A 19434-nucleotide genomic window follows, 5' to 3' on the forward strand; every position below is an offset into this window, starting at 1 on the left:
AAAAAAAAAATTGACAATTTATGTATATAAATTTAATGTCATAAATATACAATAAATGACTTAAATTTTTTGGATGAAATATAAGATATTATCTAATTTAATAATAAAGGAGTTTAAATAGTATTTCATAGTACAAATTATTTAATTAAAAATATTTATTTATTTAATATTTTTGATATATTTAAACATTTTATAATAAAAATCGTTTATGTAATATTTTTCAAATAAATCTTCATTCCCTATTTATTTATTTTTTTAATTATCAATGATAGCTGGAAACTGCTGGTGGGCCATCCTGCTAAATTATGGAGATTGTGGTCTCTTTTCAATGCCCCCACAAATTTTGCGTCTTCGAGTCTCCGCAGCTGTCGAGAGTCCAGACGACGAGCGTTTTGGTGCTGCGACGATCTCCTTTAGCTCTCTATCTCTCTAGCTCTTCAGTTCTTTTCGTCAATTGAAATCCTACTCTTCTCCTTCCCAAAACCCTAGAAATTTAAGAACGATGAGCAATAGTTTGTACTTGTGCCGTGTGATTCAATCTTGATTCTCTTGGTCATCCAAATTCCTTACAGACGTTACTTATATTCTTCAAGGTTTCAAGTGCGAGGGAACAGAATCGAGCCTTAGGGTTCTTCCTCTTTCTCTTCTTCTCTTCTTGCTCTTGTATTCTCATATTAAATGGCAACTTTGAACATCGACTCCTTGGGGAATTCAGATGATGTTGTGATGCCTGGCCGAGACCCCATTTGGGATTCCATTACAGCGGAAGCCATGTTGGAGGTTGCTGCTTCTGCTTTATTTTTTTTTTTCGTCTATTTCTCTCTCATTCTTCGATGGGGTACTCTAGTTACTGCACGTTAGAAAAGTCAAAGGGTTGGACTTCAATAAGCTAGATATGGTTGATTGAGAAAGAAAACGAAATTCTTTAAGAGTAAATTTCAAACCAGGCTTTTGAGGGTTTACATTGATTCTGGGTTATTGTAATTTTTGTCCTAAATGTTAGCTTGTTACCGAATGAAGCATCAATATGGTCTTCAAATGGCAGTCTGATTGCCGAGATTTCGCTCTCCTCCTATAGAGCGCAAACCAAGTGCTTTCGAATTTTCTACTCAACATTTCAAAAAATAAAAGGGAAAAAAAGTTCATCAACGGACAAAAGTTGTCTTGTGACTCCTTGAAATAATTTTTGAAGTTTTACATGCTACTTTGTAATTTACGATTCCGTTGATTTTCAGCTTTGTTACTTGCTATCTTCTCGTGAAATTGTCAGGCTGAGAAAGAACCGATATTGAGTAGCTTTCTGTATGCTAGTATTCTGTCTCATGACTGCTTAGAGCGAGCGTTGGGTTTTGTACTTGCTAATAGGCTCCATGACTCAACGCTGCTGGAAACGCAACTTATGGACATTTTCAACTATGCTATGATGAATGATAGTGGTTTTCAGCATGCAGTACGCCAAGATATTCAGGTTATTTGATTATAATATCAACATTTTTTTGTCTAGCTTATTCTGTATTAGCGCTGCTGAGGATAGATTGGCTTTAAGAATTATTATTTTTATCATTCGAAATGTTTTATTTCGTACGCAGGCCTTCAAAGATCGAGATCCTGCCTGTGCATCATACAGTTGGGCTTTATTGTACCTTAAGGTGCATTTTTTTATCACTTTGTTTATCCTCACCATCTCAAGTTTTGTCAGTTTGTGTTTTTTTCTTAGTTTCGTGTTTTGTGGGTGCAGATTCCGAACGTAGAGGATTGTCTGGAGGCTGCGTATGAACTGAATATGGACTACATATGGACTGTTTATTTATAAATGTGCAGAAAATACTCATTAAATACTCAGTAAATACTTTCAACTAATGATTGGCTTAGTATTTGCTTCATATCTATAAATACGCGGTCCATACTCAGTTCATACGCAGCATCCGGATGATCCTCTACACTCAGAATCCGCACATAATAAATTCTCGTTTCGTGAAGCTTTTTTTGGGCCTTCCATGGTTAATCCTTCTCTTATCTCATTTATCCTACATACCAACAGTTGCATATGGTGTTTACTTGAGCCGGGCATGTTATTTAGTTTGTATCTTTGTGCAGACTAGTAAAACTATTAAGTGATATGATAGCTGGCTAACACATAATTTGTACCCAATCGCTGCAAGTTTTATTTCAGGGATACCATTCTTTGGAATCATACCGTGTAGCCCATGCGTTATGGAATCAAGGACAAAAAGTTCTAGCACTGACACTGCAAAGTAGAATTAATGAGGTAATATATACTTGCAGAACTGGCGATGATGGTTCTTATTTAGGAAATATAATCACTTTCTTCTTTTTTTCTATTTCTTATTCTCTCGTACATGCATTTTATAGGTTTGGGCTGTGGACATACACCCAGGTAACATTCTATTTATTTTCTTACTGATCTTTTGTATTTGGTGGTACCAAATATAATGATTTGATTGAAATTAACTTGTTACCTATAATGGTTCTTTGTTCTCCGGTTGATCTTTGTGCTGGAATCATGTTCTTGTCAGCAGTAGCTATTTGATAATAAAGTTGAGAATTTAATGTAATTATTTGTATGACTATCAGTGGTTGGTAAGTTTCTGTAAAGGTTTTTAATGGTTACTGATATTCAGATCATGGGTAGTTTCATCAAGGTATTATGTCCGAATTCTTGGAGAGTAACATTCACTAGCTATCTTTCTAGCATGCCTGTAACGCTTTTATGTCTTTTATCTATTTTTGGTTCTAAATATGTTGATATATATATATATAATTAAATTGGGATTAAGGTGGATACAAGGTTTATTTATTATAGAAAGAGGTCTATAGATCAAGTAGGGTGTCTAGAGAGCTTCATTGTAAAATTGAGGGTGTTATTCTTTTGGTCTTTATTTATTTGATGTCTAGCTTTGAAATTTATGCATCCGTGTGTGCTCGCCTTCTCACTCATGCATCCTTTTGCTTGCTCGTGTACCCTTGCCTACTTTCCCACACGCTCTTTCCTGCTCACCTAGGTGCCCCATCTGCTAGTATACTATCCTTTTCAATCATGTGCTTTTACTAGTATACACCCATGTGCTTACTTTCCTACTCGCTTGCACACTCACATTATTTTCTATTCTTATTTGCTTAGTTGCTCGCCTAACATCTGTATATTACTTGCATAGTTCACGCAAGCCTAATCCTTTATGCACTCGCCTAGTTACTCTTGAACACTTGCCTAGTTTTCTATGTAAACTTGCCTGCTCGTTGTAATCTCTAATCTGCAAGCTAACCAATTTTGATCACCCAATTTTAACCCAAATTCAACCTATCACATCCTCAAGTTTTTAAGCGATTTGTAGGGCTTCATCATCCAAATTAGCCAAATTGAAAAAGGAATAGCTGAAACATACTTGCTTGTCTTTGTTGAGAGACCTTTGTTTCTTCTTATTAAGGAGTTATTAAATTGGAGAGAGAGGGCTCTTTTTTAACTTGCAATTAGTGGAACATTAGAATAATGAAGAAAATATTTGGAATATAAAGGGCTTGGAATTAGTAGATTAATTACTGCTATATGTTGTGTAATTTGTGTGTGATCTTAATAAATATCAATTATTATTATTATTATTATAAGTAAAGTGATACCTAGATGTCATTTTTTTTAGTATTTTTTATCTTTAATGTAGAAGAATAAGAATATAGTTGAGCACATATATAATTATGATTGGATTGTTAAAAAACATAAGTGCATAATAAGTATTACATTTGAAGAGCATAACTTTAACAGAAATTTTATTAAACTATAATCAAGTGATGATGTTGTATGGATATGAGGGACGAGCGGTAACTTTCGCTAAATTAAGCAATTTGTGGTCAATGTACACATCCTAAATAGCCTACGGTTTGTTCATTTTCACAGTAGTATGTTGAACAATTTTGTACTGTAACATCTTGCGTTCACTCACTTTGGGGGGAAATGCGTTTGGATTACCCATGCACTCTATCCTCATTGATGTGCTGCTTTAACAAAGAACTTGAGAATGCTGATGGGTAGAAATTAGAAAATAGGAAGGGGTTTGGAATGCAATATTCATTTGTTTAAATTAGAACCAAAACTTATTTCATTTAGTCCAACCAAAGCAAGGTGTTTGGGTAGAGATGGTGTAGTAATTCTTATGGAACCCCTTGGATTCTGTTATTATAATATTCATATCTAAAACTTACTTTCTTGTGTATGTCAGGGAAACTTCTTAGTTTTTTATTATTAAACAGCTGCAAAAATTGGAGAGGGAGTTCTTTTGGATCATGGAACTGGTTTAGTTATTGGTGAAACTGCTGTTGTGGAGAACAACGTTTGTTTAATGCAGGCAAGTATGCATCCACCTATTTTGATTCAGAGATTTGTCATATTTATTATGCCTTATGATTCTTGGAGTCTATTATCCACAAGTGCACTGAAATATTTGTCTGAAAAACAACATAATGCCTATCAAAATTATTACTTTTTCATTGTTTTGGGTATATCAAACTTCATGTTGTTTAAGATGGTCAGTTTGGTTAAAAAATGTTGGTATATAAATTTTTGTACTCTATAAAAATAGATCATCTGTGGTAAAATGAGTAGGTTAAAAAGGTTATTCTTGCAAATTAAAATGTGGAGAGAAGAGTAGAAAATGGCAGATTTTACACTTGATTTTTTTAATTACAGCAATAACAACAACATCAAGCCTTTGTCCTACCATGCGGGGTTGGCTACATTAATCATTTTTCTACATTGTGTATTATTAAGAGTCAAATTCTTATTTAAATCTAATTGTTGACCTCCACTCAAAGCAAAAAAGAGGAAAAATATACATATGTCGCAGCTCGCTCAAATCCTATGTAGCCGGCAGCCATCCCCTGCAAACGACGCCGAACTGCTCGTCTTTTTGCCCTGGATATCTTGCTCAAATCACACGGTCGTTCACTCTGCTCGCATTAATAAAACAAGAATGAAACCAGATGATAACAAAATGTGCATACAAATCTTTATCTATGTGCATACAAATTGTGTTAATATTCAATCGATGAAGAGGAATAAAATAACTCCACAACGGGCTGAAGATTTAGTTTATATTCATACAAATCTTTCTCTTCTATCAAGAAAGACCCCACTTTATATGATAAATGATAACAAAATGTGAGATGTTGCTGAAGATGGGTTTGAGTCCCTTGATGATATGAGAATATTGGAGATTGCAAATCTTTCTCTTGATGAATCAGAGTTGGAAGCAATGATATTCAATGATGATGATATTGAAGGTCAAAGACAAACCTCTGAAGCTAATCCTATCATTCCGTCTACTGAGTAGTTGAAGTTTGATGTTGTACTAAATAGTGTTTTGCTTATATTTTGTGACTGTACTAGATATTTTGTACTAAATATTTTATATTATAAGCTAAACAAGTTATCATGACATTAATTTATTATTGTTTGTCATTTCTAATATGATATTATCTTAATTTCTATATATTACATTACAAAAATTATTATGCCGCGTCCATGCCGCACCCGTATCCTATATTTAAAAAAAAAAACCTTGTCCTGAGTCCGTGTTGTGTTGTGTTTGTGTCATCGTGTCCATGTCCGTGCATCATAGGGCATAATGCACTCTGAGAATTGGCATGACACATTTGTATAAATGGCCCATAGTAAATTTGTGTGATAAGCATAATGCATCTACATGATGATTGGTGTATTTGTAGAATGTGTGTAATCCATTTGTATGACGCGTTTAAATAATGCACCTATAAATTTGAATGATGCATTTGCATGATTGATGTGTTGCATATTATGTTTGCACGGTACTTGATGCATTTGCATGACATACATATATACATTTCAGTATGTATATATAATGCACTTGCATATGATTCAATGTCTGTATGGTATACTTGCATGTGGTTTGATATGTTTGCATGACATTTGTATATTGTATGTGAGCATTTTGGATATTTGCATTTGCATTTATATATTGTTTATCATATGCGCATAATATACTTGTATTTGTATAATGCTGATAGGAAACACTTGGATTTACAAGTGTTTCTCACCAAAACCCAAAAGATCCAAGAGATAAAATTGTTGTCCTCTCAGTAAATACGGCAAAAACAGTAGAAAATGGGAACGATGGAAGAAATCGTAGGGAAAAATACTAGCAAACGATTGTATTCCCCTGTATGATGCAAGAAACAAGCAAGATAACTTTCCTTCGATTCGAGAGGAAGGAAATAACTCTCCAATCTCTAGCCGTAGTCTAGAGCCCAAAACAAGAAAACCACAAGAACTTCAAGAAACTTCAAAATGCAAGATAACCCTAATCCCTCGCTTCTCACTTTATTTAACCATAAAGGAGTTTTACAAAAGACCTCACTACCCCAAATATTTCAAAATATCTCTAAAAAAAGACTCCTAAAACGCCCTATCACGTCGCGCTCCTCCGCCTGTTTGCGCGCGGTTCCGTCGGGTGAAGACCTGGACCGGTCCAGGGTGGACCGGTCCAACCGGCTCCAATGCCGGCTTAACAAATGCACTGGTAGATAATGCATCTGCATGAATCTGGATGCACTTGCATGAATCTAATATATTTGCACAAGGCATTTGCGAATTTATATGATAGTTGATGCATTTGTATGATCAATAATATGCATGCATATTATGTAGTGCGCCCATATGATTGCCGGCTTACATGCATGCCACTTAGTGCTCGTAAACAACAACAATCCACAACAAAAATCCAAACGATAGTCTCCATCTCCCCTCAAATTTTGCCAATGACCTTCATCATCTCTCTATGCAGAGCCATGACCTCATCTCCTCTTTCATGAGTTAAACAACAAACCACAAACCACTACTACTCCATTTCTTCCCGTCTCTCTCTTTCTCTTGCTCATGCTAAGTCTCACAGCTCCCTCTCACTTGAACAACCTCTGCGGCTCTGTCATGCTTGTCGCTGTCTCACAGTGGATTCTCTCCATCTCCGATGACAACTTCATTGATCCTTATTGAACTCCAAGCCTCGACTACCTCGCACCACCGTGGCCTTGAACCTTTGTATCTCCTTCCCCTCTTATAGTCCTTATAGCGTCCCCAACTTAATATATATACTGGCTATGTATATTTTACTTGACTTGTGGTTTTGTTCCCAAAACAATGTGCCGCACTATAGAAAGGTTTTACCAGCCGATCCCCCTTTGTACTGTATTTTAGGATCACCAAATGAATGCTGGCATATATTACCATTATTCTAAACCTATATTGGCTGACAGCAATTCATTCCAAAAATATGTTGTCGATATAGTCATACATGCCTTCTTTAAAGTTATCTTCCTTAAATGGGAGTACCACGGGAGGTAATTATTTTTTATCTTCTTATTGGCTTAAAGGCTTCAGATGGGCTGAACAAAAGCTTTTCGTCAACTGGGAATATTCTTTGATTTAGTTATAGGATTCATCATTGTCTGCAGTGGACTTATCCCAACTAGTTGGCACCCTTTATAATCATCCTTTTAGTTAACTTCCTGTTGACTGCCACAAGCAGTGTTAATTCTAGTTTATTCGGCCATGGTTATTCAAACTAATTTGTACTTTGGATTGAGGTTTTAGATGTTCTACTCAAATAGAGTTTCTTAGGAATTCATTTAGCTCAAAAATAAAACAACATGAAGGCAATGGGAGCCGAATTGACAATCATAGTTGTGTTTGGAAGCTCATTTTCTATGGAGAAGTTGGCTGGGTAGGAGTTATTATATTTCTCATCATTGTCATTAACTTCACTACACTACCACCAATCCACCATCTTCGTCATCATGATTATATCTCTATTTGATAATATGCTTTATCTCCGGCTTTGATGCTACGTGAATAGTTAAAAGATTTATTATTGGCATATACTGATTTTTCAAATGATTGGTCAAGCAGGAAACTAACAGTATTGAAAACTGAATGTAAACGTAGCAAGTGTAATACCAATACATTTTTTATCTTGAACTTCACGGTGCATGCCGGGTGAAAATTTGACAGAAGGAAAGTGCTGTATTTACGATATTAAGGCTTCGTTTGGGACGGCTTTCTTACAGCTTCTTAAAGTAGTTTTCTAGTTTAAAAATTAAAAATTTTGAACAAGAAAACTACTTTAAGAAGCAGTAAGAAAATCGTTCCAAACGAAGCCTAATATTCTGTTAAATAATCACTTTGGGCAGGTGGGAGTCCCTCGGTTCACATGCTGATGGGTAGGTTAATCGAAAGAAGAAGGCATGCTCTCTTACAAACCAGCAGCTGATGTAATATATATAGCCTTCCACCTAGCGGATTGGCCTGTTAACTAATAAAGATGATGGTTTTTTTCTTCTATGTTATTATTATTTTTTTCTTTAGAAAACTTCATCAGGATTAATTTGCATGATTAATGGTGTGATGTCCTTGTCAAAGACAGTTTCTATTTCTGATATTTTTTACAGGGTGTTACATTAGGAGGAACAGGTAAGCAGACTGGATCTAGACATCCTAAAGTCGGACAAGGTGCTCATATTGGAGCTGGGGCCATAATCCTTGGAAATATAACAGTTGGTGAAGGAGCTATTGTTGCTGCTGGCTCACTTGTTTTAAAGGATGTGCCTCCTTTTAGGTTAGCTCCAATTATTTTTATCTTTATTGAGAACCGCTTACTTGGTATTGTGCTCCGTTTTTTGAAGTAAAATGTGATAAATGTATAATACCTAGTATTGCCAGCATGTTCACGTTTGAAAATTATCTACACTTCTTGTTCTTATAGGTTAAATTGTTATTGAATTGCAAAAGGTTTAGCTAAAGGTGGGTTATTTTTTTCTGATGATAACTGGCACTGCCTCGTTTAGTCGTTTTCCTTGGATTGTCTTAGCTTACCAACTTAACTTTTTTCTCATAAAAATTCTGCAACAAATTTCGAACTTTCCTTCATACTTGTGGTTTAGAAATAGTGATTTGCCTTGTGGATTTTTGTCCAAAGCTCATGATTTAGGAGCAATTTTTATGGTACTGCTAATGGCCGGATCATTTTGGGCAACATGGGCTGTTTCTAGGCAGGTCCATTGCTGATTAACAACTGCTATTGTTTAAAACCAGGCGGCCATCTTGAAGCTTGGCCTAGGTCAAAAACATGAGGACCAGGTTTACTGTTAGGGAATAAATCAAAGAGGGATCAGAATTGGCAATATACACTAGTGGTCAAACTCATTTTCAACCAAAAAGTTTAAGCTTATGGATATAGGCATTAACATTTTTTTATGTGGGACTATATTCAAAGCCTCAAGTGCCTTACAACATTTGTCTCATATGAGAGCTCTTCACATCGGCTATCACTCCCTCTTCAATGGAAGCTTTTCAATGTTGTTAAATATCATGCACCAAGAGCCCACTCAAGCATTGAATGTATCGTGCGAATCACCGGCTCTTAAACTTTGCTCAGTCATGATTGAAGGCATTAAGAACCTATGAGAACCACAAATAAAATGAATTACTTGATATCCCTACCAAATCTTTGACTTTGATACTGCTTGTTAGATAGTAAACCCAATGGGATTGATGTTGGGCTAAATGCATTGATGATGAAACTTATTTTCAACCCAAATTTTAACACATGAGTAAAGGTCAATCACTTTGCATTTCTAAACAAATATATTTTGCAATAATCTTATATGTGAGCTTAAACATTGAGTCTCACATGACTTAACATCTAATCTTTGAGAGCATGCTAGAAAAGTCCAGTCGTTCCTTGTTCATTTGAGAAACTTAAAAGATAGTTTTCAATTCTGACAAAAGATGACAGAACTATACATACATTTTTTTTTTGTTACACTAATATTTGAAGCTTAATCATCTTCATCCATTCAACATCAAGTATGGTCAGCTGTGGCACTATGTATAGGTTATCTCAATTTATTTGATTTAAATAGTAGATCCAACACAAATTTCTATATAATTTCTCGAAATTTGTTTTCTAAAAAGTTCATTCATATTGACAATGGCGTCTCAAACAAATATAATTTGATAGGATATAAATAGATCTTTTTATCGCCATTACCCTATTTGATCTTTCCTTCACTTTAGTAAAATTAGTAAAATGGATGAGTTTGCTGGATTTTTTTTTTATTTCGATCATCACTGCACCTCATATTGATCCGGGTTGCTAACTCAACGGTAGAGTACTCGGCTTTTAATTGCGACTATGATCTTTTACACATTTGGATGAAAGAATTCGTCTAGACTATTAGTAAGGTTTATAAGATTGCTACTGATCCTGGAAGGTAATGAATGGAAAGTACCTAATCTATGAAGGGTTTTTTTGGATAGTATATGGTTGGTAATCTAAAACCATTTGCATGCTTATACAGAAGTGTGGGTGCATTTGCTTATGGAAAAGCTTCTAGTAACAAGAGAGCTTTGAAATGAAATTTACATGGCTTTTTATTTTGATGGGAATTTATTCTATTTCCAGAAAACGTGAGTTCATGCAAACAGAAGAGCAATAATTTTCAAATTCCTCCACAAGCAAAGTTTTAGGGAGGAGAAAAAAATAGAACTGTGTTATCCACTCAGACTTCTCATATACATGAAAATCGTATAAATATTTATAATTTGCCCTTAATTGCTTAGATTCAAGCTTTATTTCATGTTTCAATCCAAGGTTTATATCTGCAATAATAGCTTCAGCCCCTTTTCCTGTAAAATGCATAGGTTCTTTATCTTGTTTAACGTCCTCTATCATGTACCAAAAAGTTAGACTTCCACTCTAAACTGCATTTTTCATTGGTGTAACACATCCACTGGAATGTTATTACAGCCAAAATACACAGCTTACGTGTATATTTATCTCGTTGTAAGCCTTTCATCGTTAGTGAATGAGCAAACTTATTATCTACCTGTTTACCTAATTTCCATTTTGTAACATTTTAGCAAACTATAATATATGCACCATCCCTTCTTATGAAGTGTTGATTTTTTTTTTCTCTATAAAGCATGGTAGAAGGAAATCCAGCGAAGATAGTTGGAAATCTAGAAGATGATGATCCTTCTACAACTATGAAGCATGGTCAGACTAAATTCTAGTTTTAGTACAAATTTCATTTAATTTTTAGATTGTATTCATTGCTACCTGAAGGTTTTGAAAACCACCTTAATATTTGTAAAACCTAAACACTGGGTACACTTTTAATCTAGAATGCCTATATCGTTCATACACTTTCTTTTTTCGTTATTTATATGTACTCTCTTAATATGTTAATGTTCTTCCACTCCAAGATGCCACGAAGGATTATTTTGAACAGCTGAGGGTGCACTATAAAGGATAGATGAGTAAGGGCTGTCTTTTTGTTATACCTTAATTTTGTCATGTAAAGTCTGACATTTATCTTGCAATTAGTATTTGACTTGATTGCTTTAGATTTGATCACTTGGTATAAGCATACAAGGCTTCAAAATTTGTAAGAACACAAAAATAGACATGCAAGACATGCTACTTAATGCAATTTGTTTCACCACCAGCAACTAATATTGACGCCTGCATATGTATGGAGAACTATGCAACCTTTGAGCCAAGAAAAAAAGATCTTGTCTTGAGAGAAGAAAATTATTCAACTTAAAAAATTCTGCTCATCACATCCGATTTCCGAACTCAATAATTTCTCCTTCATCGAGGCCGAAGTTGCTTGAGCTCCACCATTTTCTTTTCTCAGGCATATTTTTTTGAGTAGTTTGTGCATTGGAGCCATAACAGATTGCCGAATCTGAGGTAGAGAAAAGGATAGCGAAGGAGGAAGTATAGGGCGCATCAAACTTTATTTTAGGAACTTGCATTATCATTATGATATTTTGCAACTGATGACAGCAAGCAGCGAATTGGGTTTACAAAAAAAAAAAAAACGTATAAATTATTTTTTTAAAATTAATAAGCAGATATATTTTGTTTTATTATTAGTACATACGTGGGAAAACTTGAATTTTTTTATTTTATTATATAACAAATTATACTCATCATTCAATACAAATTCACAAATCTGATCGTTATTATTATTTTCTAAAGAATTTATGGAGCATATAAGATCAACAATCAATGATGATCTTATTTATTAGTTTTTACCACTTTGGTGAAATCATTTTTTTAACTTACTATTGTCAACATAAGGCAAAAGCTTTCAACACTCTACAGTCTACTACACTTCCCACTTTCTTACATCAATTCAAACAAATCCTTCATTGATATCGGTCTTCAGCACGAATAAAATCATAACTTCGTTGATATTTAGTTTAACTTAATCAGTACAGAAATGCTCGTTGGGCAACAGTCAAAATCTGATGAACAAACTTTTCATTCTCCTGCTAGAAATATTTACCTTCTTACTGGAGGCGCAGCACCTCGACCAGGGGCGCCTCGGCCAGCCGCTTGAGCCTAGATAAAGCCAAAACCATAAGAAGATCAATTCAGTTCTTCAAAGGGAAAAAACATCAAACTTCAACAATGATCCAACTTAAACGTTTAAAGAAACATGTAAAATACGTGAGAAAATGCATGAGCTTATGTAGAGGTAAAGGCTGAGCACCAGAAGCCAAGCAGTTCCTTACAACATTGATGACAGAATTGGGAAGTATTGAAACCTTCAACAATGCTACATTAGACTGTTAAAAGAGTAAGATATGGTTGAGTGAAATGATTGGGATGACCTTATGTCTTGTCATTGTGTAGTCAGTTATACTTGGATATAGAGCTTACCTTGTTCAAACTGCCTTTAATGTTCTAGGCATATTCATTTGAATATTATTATATCTCTAGCTAGCGAATCGGCAATGGGCGAAGGAGTGGATGAGGTGGGAGCAGCTCCGATTAAATTATGCGATTGCTTGTTTTGTGGGCCAAGAGAGCCAATGAATCATACTTTAACTTGAATCTTGCTTCTATGGTGTAGAACTTTTGCAACCATGTCTTGTTCTTTTTTTTTTTATTATTATTATTTTATTGAACTTTGCTTCAATCTTGTTTGTTTTTTAAATCATCACAGATCACTAGGCCTAACCATAACGCGCAAGGGGCTAGAATTTAAAATAAGCCAATGGAAATGGGGAATCGGCTATGTTTCCCCGTGGATGGACCATAGGTGCCATGGTAGCAATGTTGCTTTGACACAAAAAAGGAAAGAAATTTGAGAGACCTGGCGCAGAAGGTGAGGCAAGGAGATTATGAAAAATTAATGAGGAAGCTCCGTTGATGATCATAATTATGGCTTGCGGAATCTTGCAACTCTGTAGATTACAAGAGATCAATGGACTTGCTTTTTGCCATTTTGATTTGCTTTCAGTGTTGATTTGGTTTTTATCTTCTATAAAATAATAAGTAGGACAAGTAGAAGCAAACAATCCAAGGATGTTTAGTAATAATGAATGATCGACAGTTTTTAGTGTTAGATTTTTTTAATTTTTTTTTTTTTTATATGTTAGATGATAAATTATTATCCTTTTAGCTCATTCTGAATTTATAAGGTATGTAGGTTGAGTTAACTGTTTTTACTGCTTAAGAACTGGTTTTATGATGAAAATTATTTGTGTCCATTTAGTGTAGTTATTTGTGTCCATGTATAATCTTGTAAATTCTAATAAAAGAAAAAAGTATGATTATTAATCTAAACTCAATTAAATCAAAATCAAAACAAATCAACCAAACTATATCCTGTTTTGGTCGTACAAATAATTTTTTTGTTTGATTTCTGAATATTAGATTTTAAACTAATTGATTTAAGAAATTGTCAACCAATCCATTCAAACAAACCAAAAGCAAACTCATACTTATAGCATAGGTCTTTTCCTTTGTTTATGCACTCTAGGCACAAAATATCATTAGTCATGTTTAAGATGAAAGACTAGGAGCATCTTTTGATGCTGAGGCTAGCATAATTCATAGGAAAAGGTAACCCTTTAGAGGCTATAGTTTGGCTTATACATATTGAGAAGGCATTGGAAGGGATGGACTGCCGAGTCAAATAAAAGATTGCATTGGCAGCCTACATTCTAACATGAGATATCAAGCATTGGCGCAAGAAAGGCATATACTTAGGGATCATCCAAACATCATTTATTTCTTGGGAAGAATTTTTGGAAGTTTTTAACATGAAGTGCATGTTTAATGATGCAGCACTCGATGCAAATTGAGTTCAATTGACTAATTTAATGTGACATGATGATAACAGAGTACAAAGTCAAGTTCACAACAATGGCATGATGTGTTTCGCTAACGTCATCTTTTAAAAAAACTGGAGAGAATCCACTCGGCGTTTGTTAATACCAATACGATTGACAAGCTATGAGATGTTAGTGGAGAGAACAACACAAATAGAGAAAAGCAAAAGTTAGTGCAATCCAAGTCCTAATTTTGGCATATGTAGCCCAAGTGTGCGAGATGACATAGCAATAAATGGTACTTGGAGACATGAAAGCACTTTCAATGCAAGACATTAGGTAATTTTGCATGGGATTGTCTAAAAAATCATTTGACAGTATGTAATTATAATTTTATCTTTAAGGTTTTGCTTGGAGCAGTTGTAATTTTTAATAAAAGTGATTGCATAATTATTGTGAAAAAAAAATTGAAAGCTATTGTGGGTATCATATATATATGTTGATAACAGCTTTATAACTACTACTACACTACCATATATGGTTATAAAAAAATTTCCCGCCATAGAAATTTTTAGAAAGCCAATGAAAATAGTAACCAAATGAAATTATTACTACATTTTGAAAAGTATAGTCATGAAAAAGCTACCCCAAATAGCCCTAAATTTCCATGATACTTTCATCACATAACACACCAACGTCACTTCTCACCACCAAATGCAAATCTAGGAGTTAAAACCTCATCAACATCCCCGTTCTTCTATGCTGGGTACCACTTGATCTCCAAGAAGCATTGACTCATAATTATCAAATTCAAGCCCAGCAAAATTATATATCACATACTCAAATCTCTATTTTATTAATCCTAAGCCCCTTATTTAATGAATGCTTTATCAATTGTTTTCACTTTTCACTTATTTTAAGGTTTTAACAAAAGACTTACTAATTAGAATTATATCAAGGACTTTACATGAATTCTTCATAACATATTCAAATAGTGCTTACATATTTGTTTAATATACTACTAATAATTATCAATTGAGTAGTCCACCCACATCTACCTATATCCCAATATTAATTTTGTAGGGCTTACTCCAATCCAATGCAAACATAATCGTTAGCTATATTGATTGTAGTTGACAAATGATTTAATCAGTCAACTACTAATCATGATCACCTCCCTTTACATATGACATTTTATTTCTTGATCAATTATTCCCTAACCATCCTATGATTATTCCTTCCACAAAAAAGCTTAACATTTTCCCATGCCATTTTGTATTTTTACTTTTCACTTAATTTATTATTGTTTTATTTATTCTTCTTCATGAAAAAATGAAATCATGTCCACTAATTCTCAAGATTTTTCTTCCAAAATAAACAAATATCCTGAGTAAATGCAATCTTAATTTTGATTGGAAAAAATAAAAAGCATGTTTAGGAGTACTTAGGCAAATGGTTAACAAAAATCTATAAATCCTTAGTTTCTTAGAGTGGTAAAAAATGCAAAACATATGTAGGAGTAATTAGGCAAACTAATTAACAAAATTCTATAAATCCCTCACTCTGATTTAAGCTTAGCATGTCCCATATTTGAATAATAGAAAACATGCAAACTTTTCGACTATGAATGCAACATTAGAACAACCTTCTCCTTTTTCACAAAAATAAGATCACGATAAATATTTCGAAAAACTAAATTCATGCAAATAGTTTCAATAACAAGTCAATGATTGGAAAAACTCAATTCCTTCAGTTCTCCAGTAATTCAATCTTTTTAAACCAAACTTACTCTTGCACGCATAGCCACAGCACGACCACGACCAACACCAAGAGCCGAACCTTTGCCCTTCATCAAATAAATAGAATCAATGAGACTTCCTCTAGCTTAACGATAACATATATATATATATATATATATATATATATATATATTATTAGAGCTACGTGAAACTTACTCTAACTTAACAATAACATGTGTAAAATGACTAGAGCTAAGGAAACAAGAATTTATTGCATACCCTGATTCTTGCATCCAAACGTTTGAACATTGGAGCATTTTTTAGCATGTCAGGTATGACCATAAATCTGTAACAGTTCACAAATTCTTCAATCTTAAGAAAAAAAAATGTCACAAAAATTGACAAGAAAACTGACCTTACTTTGCTCCCCCTAATGAAAACATGCTCAAGTTGTGATACTTTGCCATCCTGCGAATCAGTAAACAATTTAATATTCAAAACATGAGCATCCATAAGAGGCAGGGACATCTTATACGAGATGCTGACATAGATTTAAAAGAAAGACATTAGTCCTAATAGATAGTGCAAAGGATGAGAAAGGTAAAATCACACAAACTAGTCATTTTCCTGACCATGTTTTAATTGTTAAAATTTTGAGATGACATAGGAAATCAAGCTTGATCAGTTAACTACAATGGAGGAATGCCAATCTTTTATCTAGATGAAAGGGCGAGCATAATAGATTGATAAAGCTTCTTACATTAAATAACATTTGATACAAAAACAACCTTGAAGCATGATTAGAGCAAAGAAGAAACTAACGAATATCTACAAACGAAGTATAATTTCACAACAGCAACCGCTGGATAAGCAGTAAAAAGCTCCGAGAAGGACAAAAGATTTTTGTATCAACAAAACCAACTCCACTGATGGGAAGACAAATGTCTCAAAACTCCTAAAATCTTACTGAACGACAATCTATGGAGCTATGTAAGGGAAGTGTATGAAAACATGTAGCAACTATCAAAAATATGGAAACTTTCTACTTACGTTCCTACAAAACTATCGTTCTCCAAAAATTATGTTCAAGTAAAACGCACCGAAAGTATCACAGAATAAAGATTGAGAGAATTTTTTACGTTTACTCAAACGTTGTAGCCCTCCTAAATCTAACGATAAGCGGTCGAAACTCGTCAAGATTACTTCTTACACCAAATTTGCAGCATCGCCCAGTAGAAACCACGAAACCTATTAATCAAACAGAGAATAACAAATTCGGTGGGGGGGAGGAAGGACAAAATAGAAACCCCACCCCCGCCCCGCATCCGATGCCAGAGCTCGAAGAAGAATTAGAGATGGGTGAAGAAGGAACAAAACCTTGGCGGTGTACGTGATGTTCTCAAGCTGGCAGTTCCAATTATCCTCGCATTCGATCATGCTGCCTCGATAGAGCTCACCGCTCTTCAGCTCCACCGTCACGATGTGGCCCGCTGCCTCGTGGAGAAGCTTCACCGGAATCCCTAGGCTCCGGCTCATTATTTGGTCACCTTCGCACAACCTGGTTCGGCCCTAGCCCCTTGGGACCGTAGTTATTTAAGCCGCCCTAAAAACCTAAGGATGTTTGGCCATAAGTGAATCCTATGAGGAACACAAGCTCATCTTGATATGTATGACTTAATATCGTACAGTACGAATAGTTAAATAAAAATTCAAGCCATAATTTGATTAACTATATTCTGGAGGAAAAAATATGTCAAATTGTATAGTACGTTTAGATATCGTATAGTACGATTAGTCCTAATAAAAATTTATCACTCTCCCCCTGTGTGCGAGTACGGTTACTCAATTACAATTACACTTGCTCAGACTCAAGAAATAAAAATAGAGATATACAAACTCTATTACATGAAATCTGATTCTATATTGTCTTAAAGTCTTCATCAATCTGGAGTAGTATATGATTTCCTAGAAATGTTAGTATACACATAAACAAACAAAAATATCTAATATATGCTAGGAGAAATAATAAAATTAGAATACTTATATTTTGTTATCAACAAAAAATCACAATCTCAATCTTGATTCCTGATTTGCAACAAGACGGTGGGATCACAACTCGCTCATCTTGCAATACTTTCTCCTACAATACTACTAGTGATGTTATGCTGGCCTCTTTCATGTTCTCGGAGAAGGAAACTTGGTCCCCTTTTACCCCCACCATTTAGGAGACATGCTTGTAGACCCAGATTGAGTAGGATTAGAAATACGATGGACGAAATAAGGTCAAACACAACCGAGCAATGAGTAGCTCATCGAACGTTTAGTTTGCTTGCAACTCTAACTTCTTCTAACAATGCTATCTTCCTAGGATGGTTAATGCATCTGCCTTGGTTCTGATCCCCAAAACAAGTCTTGCAAACTTTGTTTCTGACTAAATATCTATTTTCTTTTTACAATTTCTTTTATAAAATCATTGTTAGAATTCTGGCTAATAGACTAAATCCCCTAATGACCCTTCGTTTTCACTCCTAGTCAAGATGGGTTTATCAAAAAAAGAATTTCCACTTATAAGATCATATTAGCTGTTGATATCCTTAGTGAATTCAAGCCTCCTAAGGCTAAAAAGGCTATTTGTGCCAAACTTGATATATTTAAAGCTTTTGACATTATGTCTAAGGATTTTATTCTTAAAAGACTTGAACAAAAAGGTATTCCTATTATATTCATGTATTGGATTAGAGTTTGTATTGATGATATGCATTTGTCTATTTGCCTCAATGGTAGCCTCCAAGGTTTTCTTCAACTCCTCACCAGGTCTTAAGCAAGGATTCCCCTTATCTCTCTATCTATTTTGCTTTTTCATGGATGCCTTCTCTAATCTTTTAGAGGAAAATTTCCCTGCTCAATGCTTCCAAGGGATTTCAGTTGGTGGTCAGATTATTTCTCTTTTATTATATGCTGATGATGTGTTAGTCTTAGGTAAAACTTCTACTATAAATACGAACATTCTAAATTCTATTCTAGATAAGTTCTATAACTTCACTAAATTGAAAGTGAATAGGGAGAAAAGCTCTATTCTATTTGCTCCTCATTTTCAAAACTTAGAGGTGGTGGCTGATATTCTTAATATCCCTTTGGCTGGTGGTGTCATTACATTATCAGTCCTTCATATTTTTGTTAAATGTTTGCATATTTCTGACTTTCATCCAAAAAATCCCCTCTTTGCTTGAAGGTTGGAAAGCCAAACTTTTATCTTTTGCTTGGAGACTTCAATATCTAATGTTTACTATATGCAATTTTATCGCTTACTAGATTAGATGAGTGATGAGGACATCGGAGATCAACAACTACGATCTTGAGTTTATTTATTTATGTGTTTTATTTTATTTTGTTGTTTTTCCTTTTTACCCTTATGGGTGATCATGTAGTGTTGTAACCCGAAGGACATTTTAGTCTTTTATTTCTTTTCTCTTCATGTGGCCTTTTTATAGGCTACTTTCTTGTAATTGAGGATGATGATTA

At 34.4% G+C, this 19434-nt stretch overlaps 2 protein-coding genes across 2 annotated transcripts; one reads left to right on the forward strand and one right to left on the reverse strand.

The window, feature by feature from the left end:
* Positions 1-374: 374 nt before the first annotated feature.
* Positions 375-11238, forward strand: LOC110100406 (probable serine acetyltransferase 2). The gene is made up of 8 exons (XM_020827899.2): positions 375-780; positions 1271-1468; positions 1590-1649; positions 2174-2269; positions 2374-2398; positions 4264-4358; positions 8491-8657; positions 11026-11238. The coding sequence occupies exons 1-8, from the start codon at positions 679-681 to the stop codon at positions 11114-11116; spliced, it is 834 nt and encodes a 277-aa protein (XP_020683558.1). The 5' UTR covers positions 375-678; the 3' UTR covers positions 11117-11238.
* A 1082-nt stretch (positions 11239-12320) lies between these two features.
* Positions 12321-17524, reverse strand: LOC110100407 (small nuclear ribonucleoprotein SmD3b-like). The gene is made up of 5 exons (XM_020827901.2): positions 17290-17524; positions 16328-16380; positions 16192-16258; positions 15963-16019; positions 12321-12455 (listed from the first exon to the last, which is right to left on the reverse strand). The coding sequence occupies exons 1-5, from the start codon at positions 17446-17448 to the stop codon at positions 12396-12398; spliced, it is 396 nt and encodes a 131-aa protein (XP_020683560.1). The 5' UTR covers positions 17449-17524; the 3' UTR covers positions 12321-12395.
* Between the last annotated feature and the right edge of the window lie 1910 nt (positions 17525-19434).

Source organism: Dendrobium catenatum, unplaced genomic scaffold (genome assembly GCF_001605985.2).
Source record: "Dendrobium catenatum unplaced genomic scaffold, ASM160598v2 fragScaff_scaffold_1220, whole genome shotgun sequence".
Lineage (NCBI taxonomy): Eukaryota > Viridiplantae > Streptophyta > Magnoliopsida > Asparagales > Orchidaceae > Dendrobium > Dendrobium catenatum.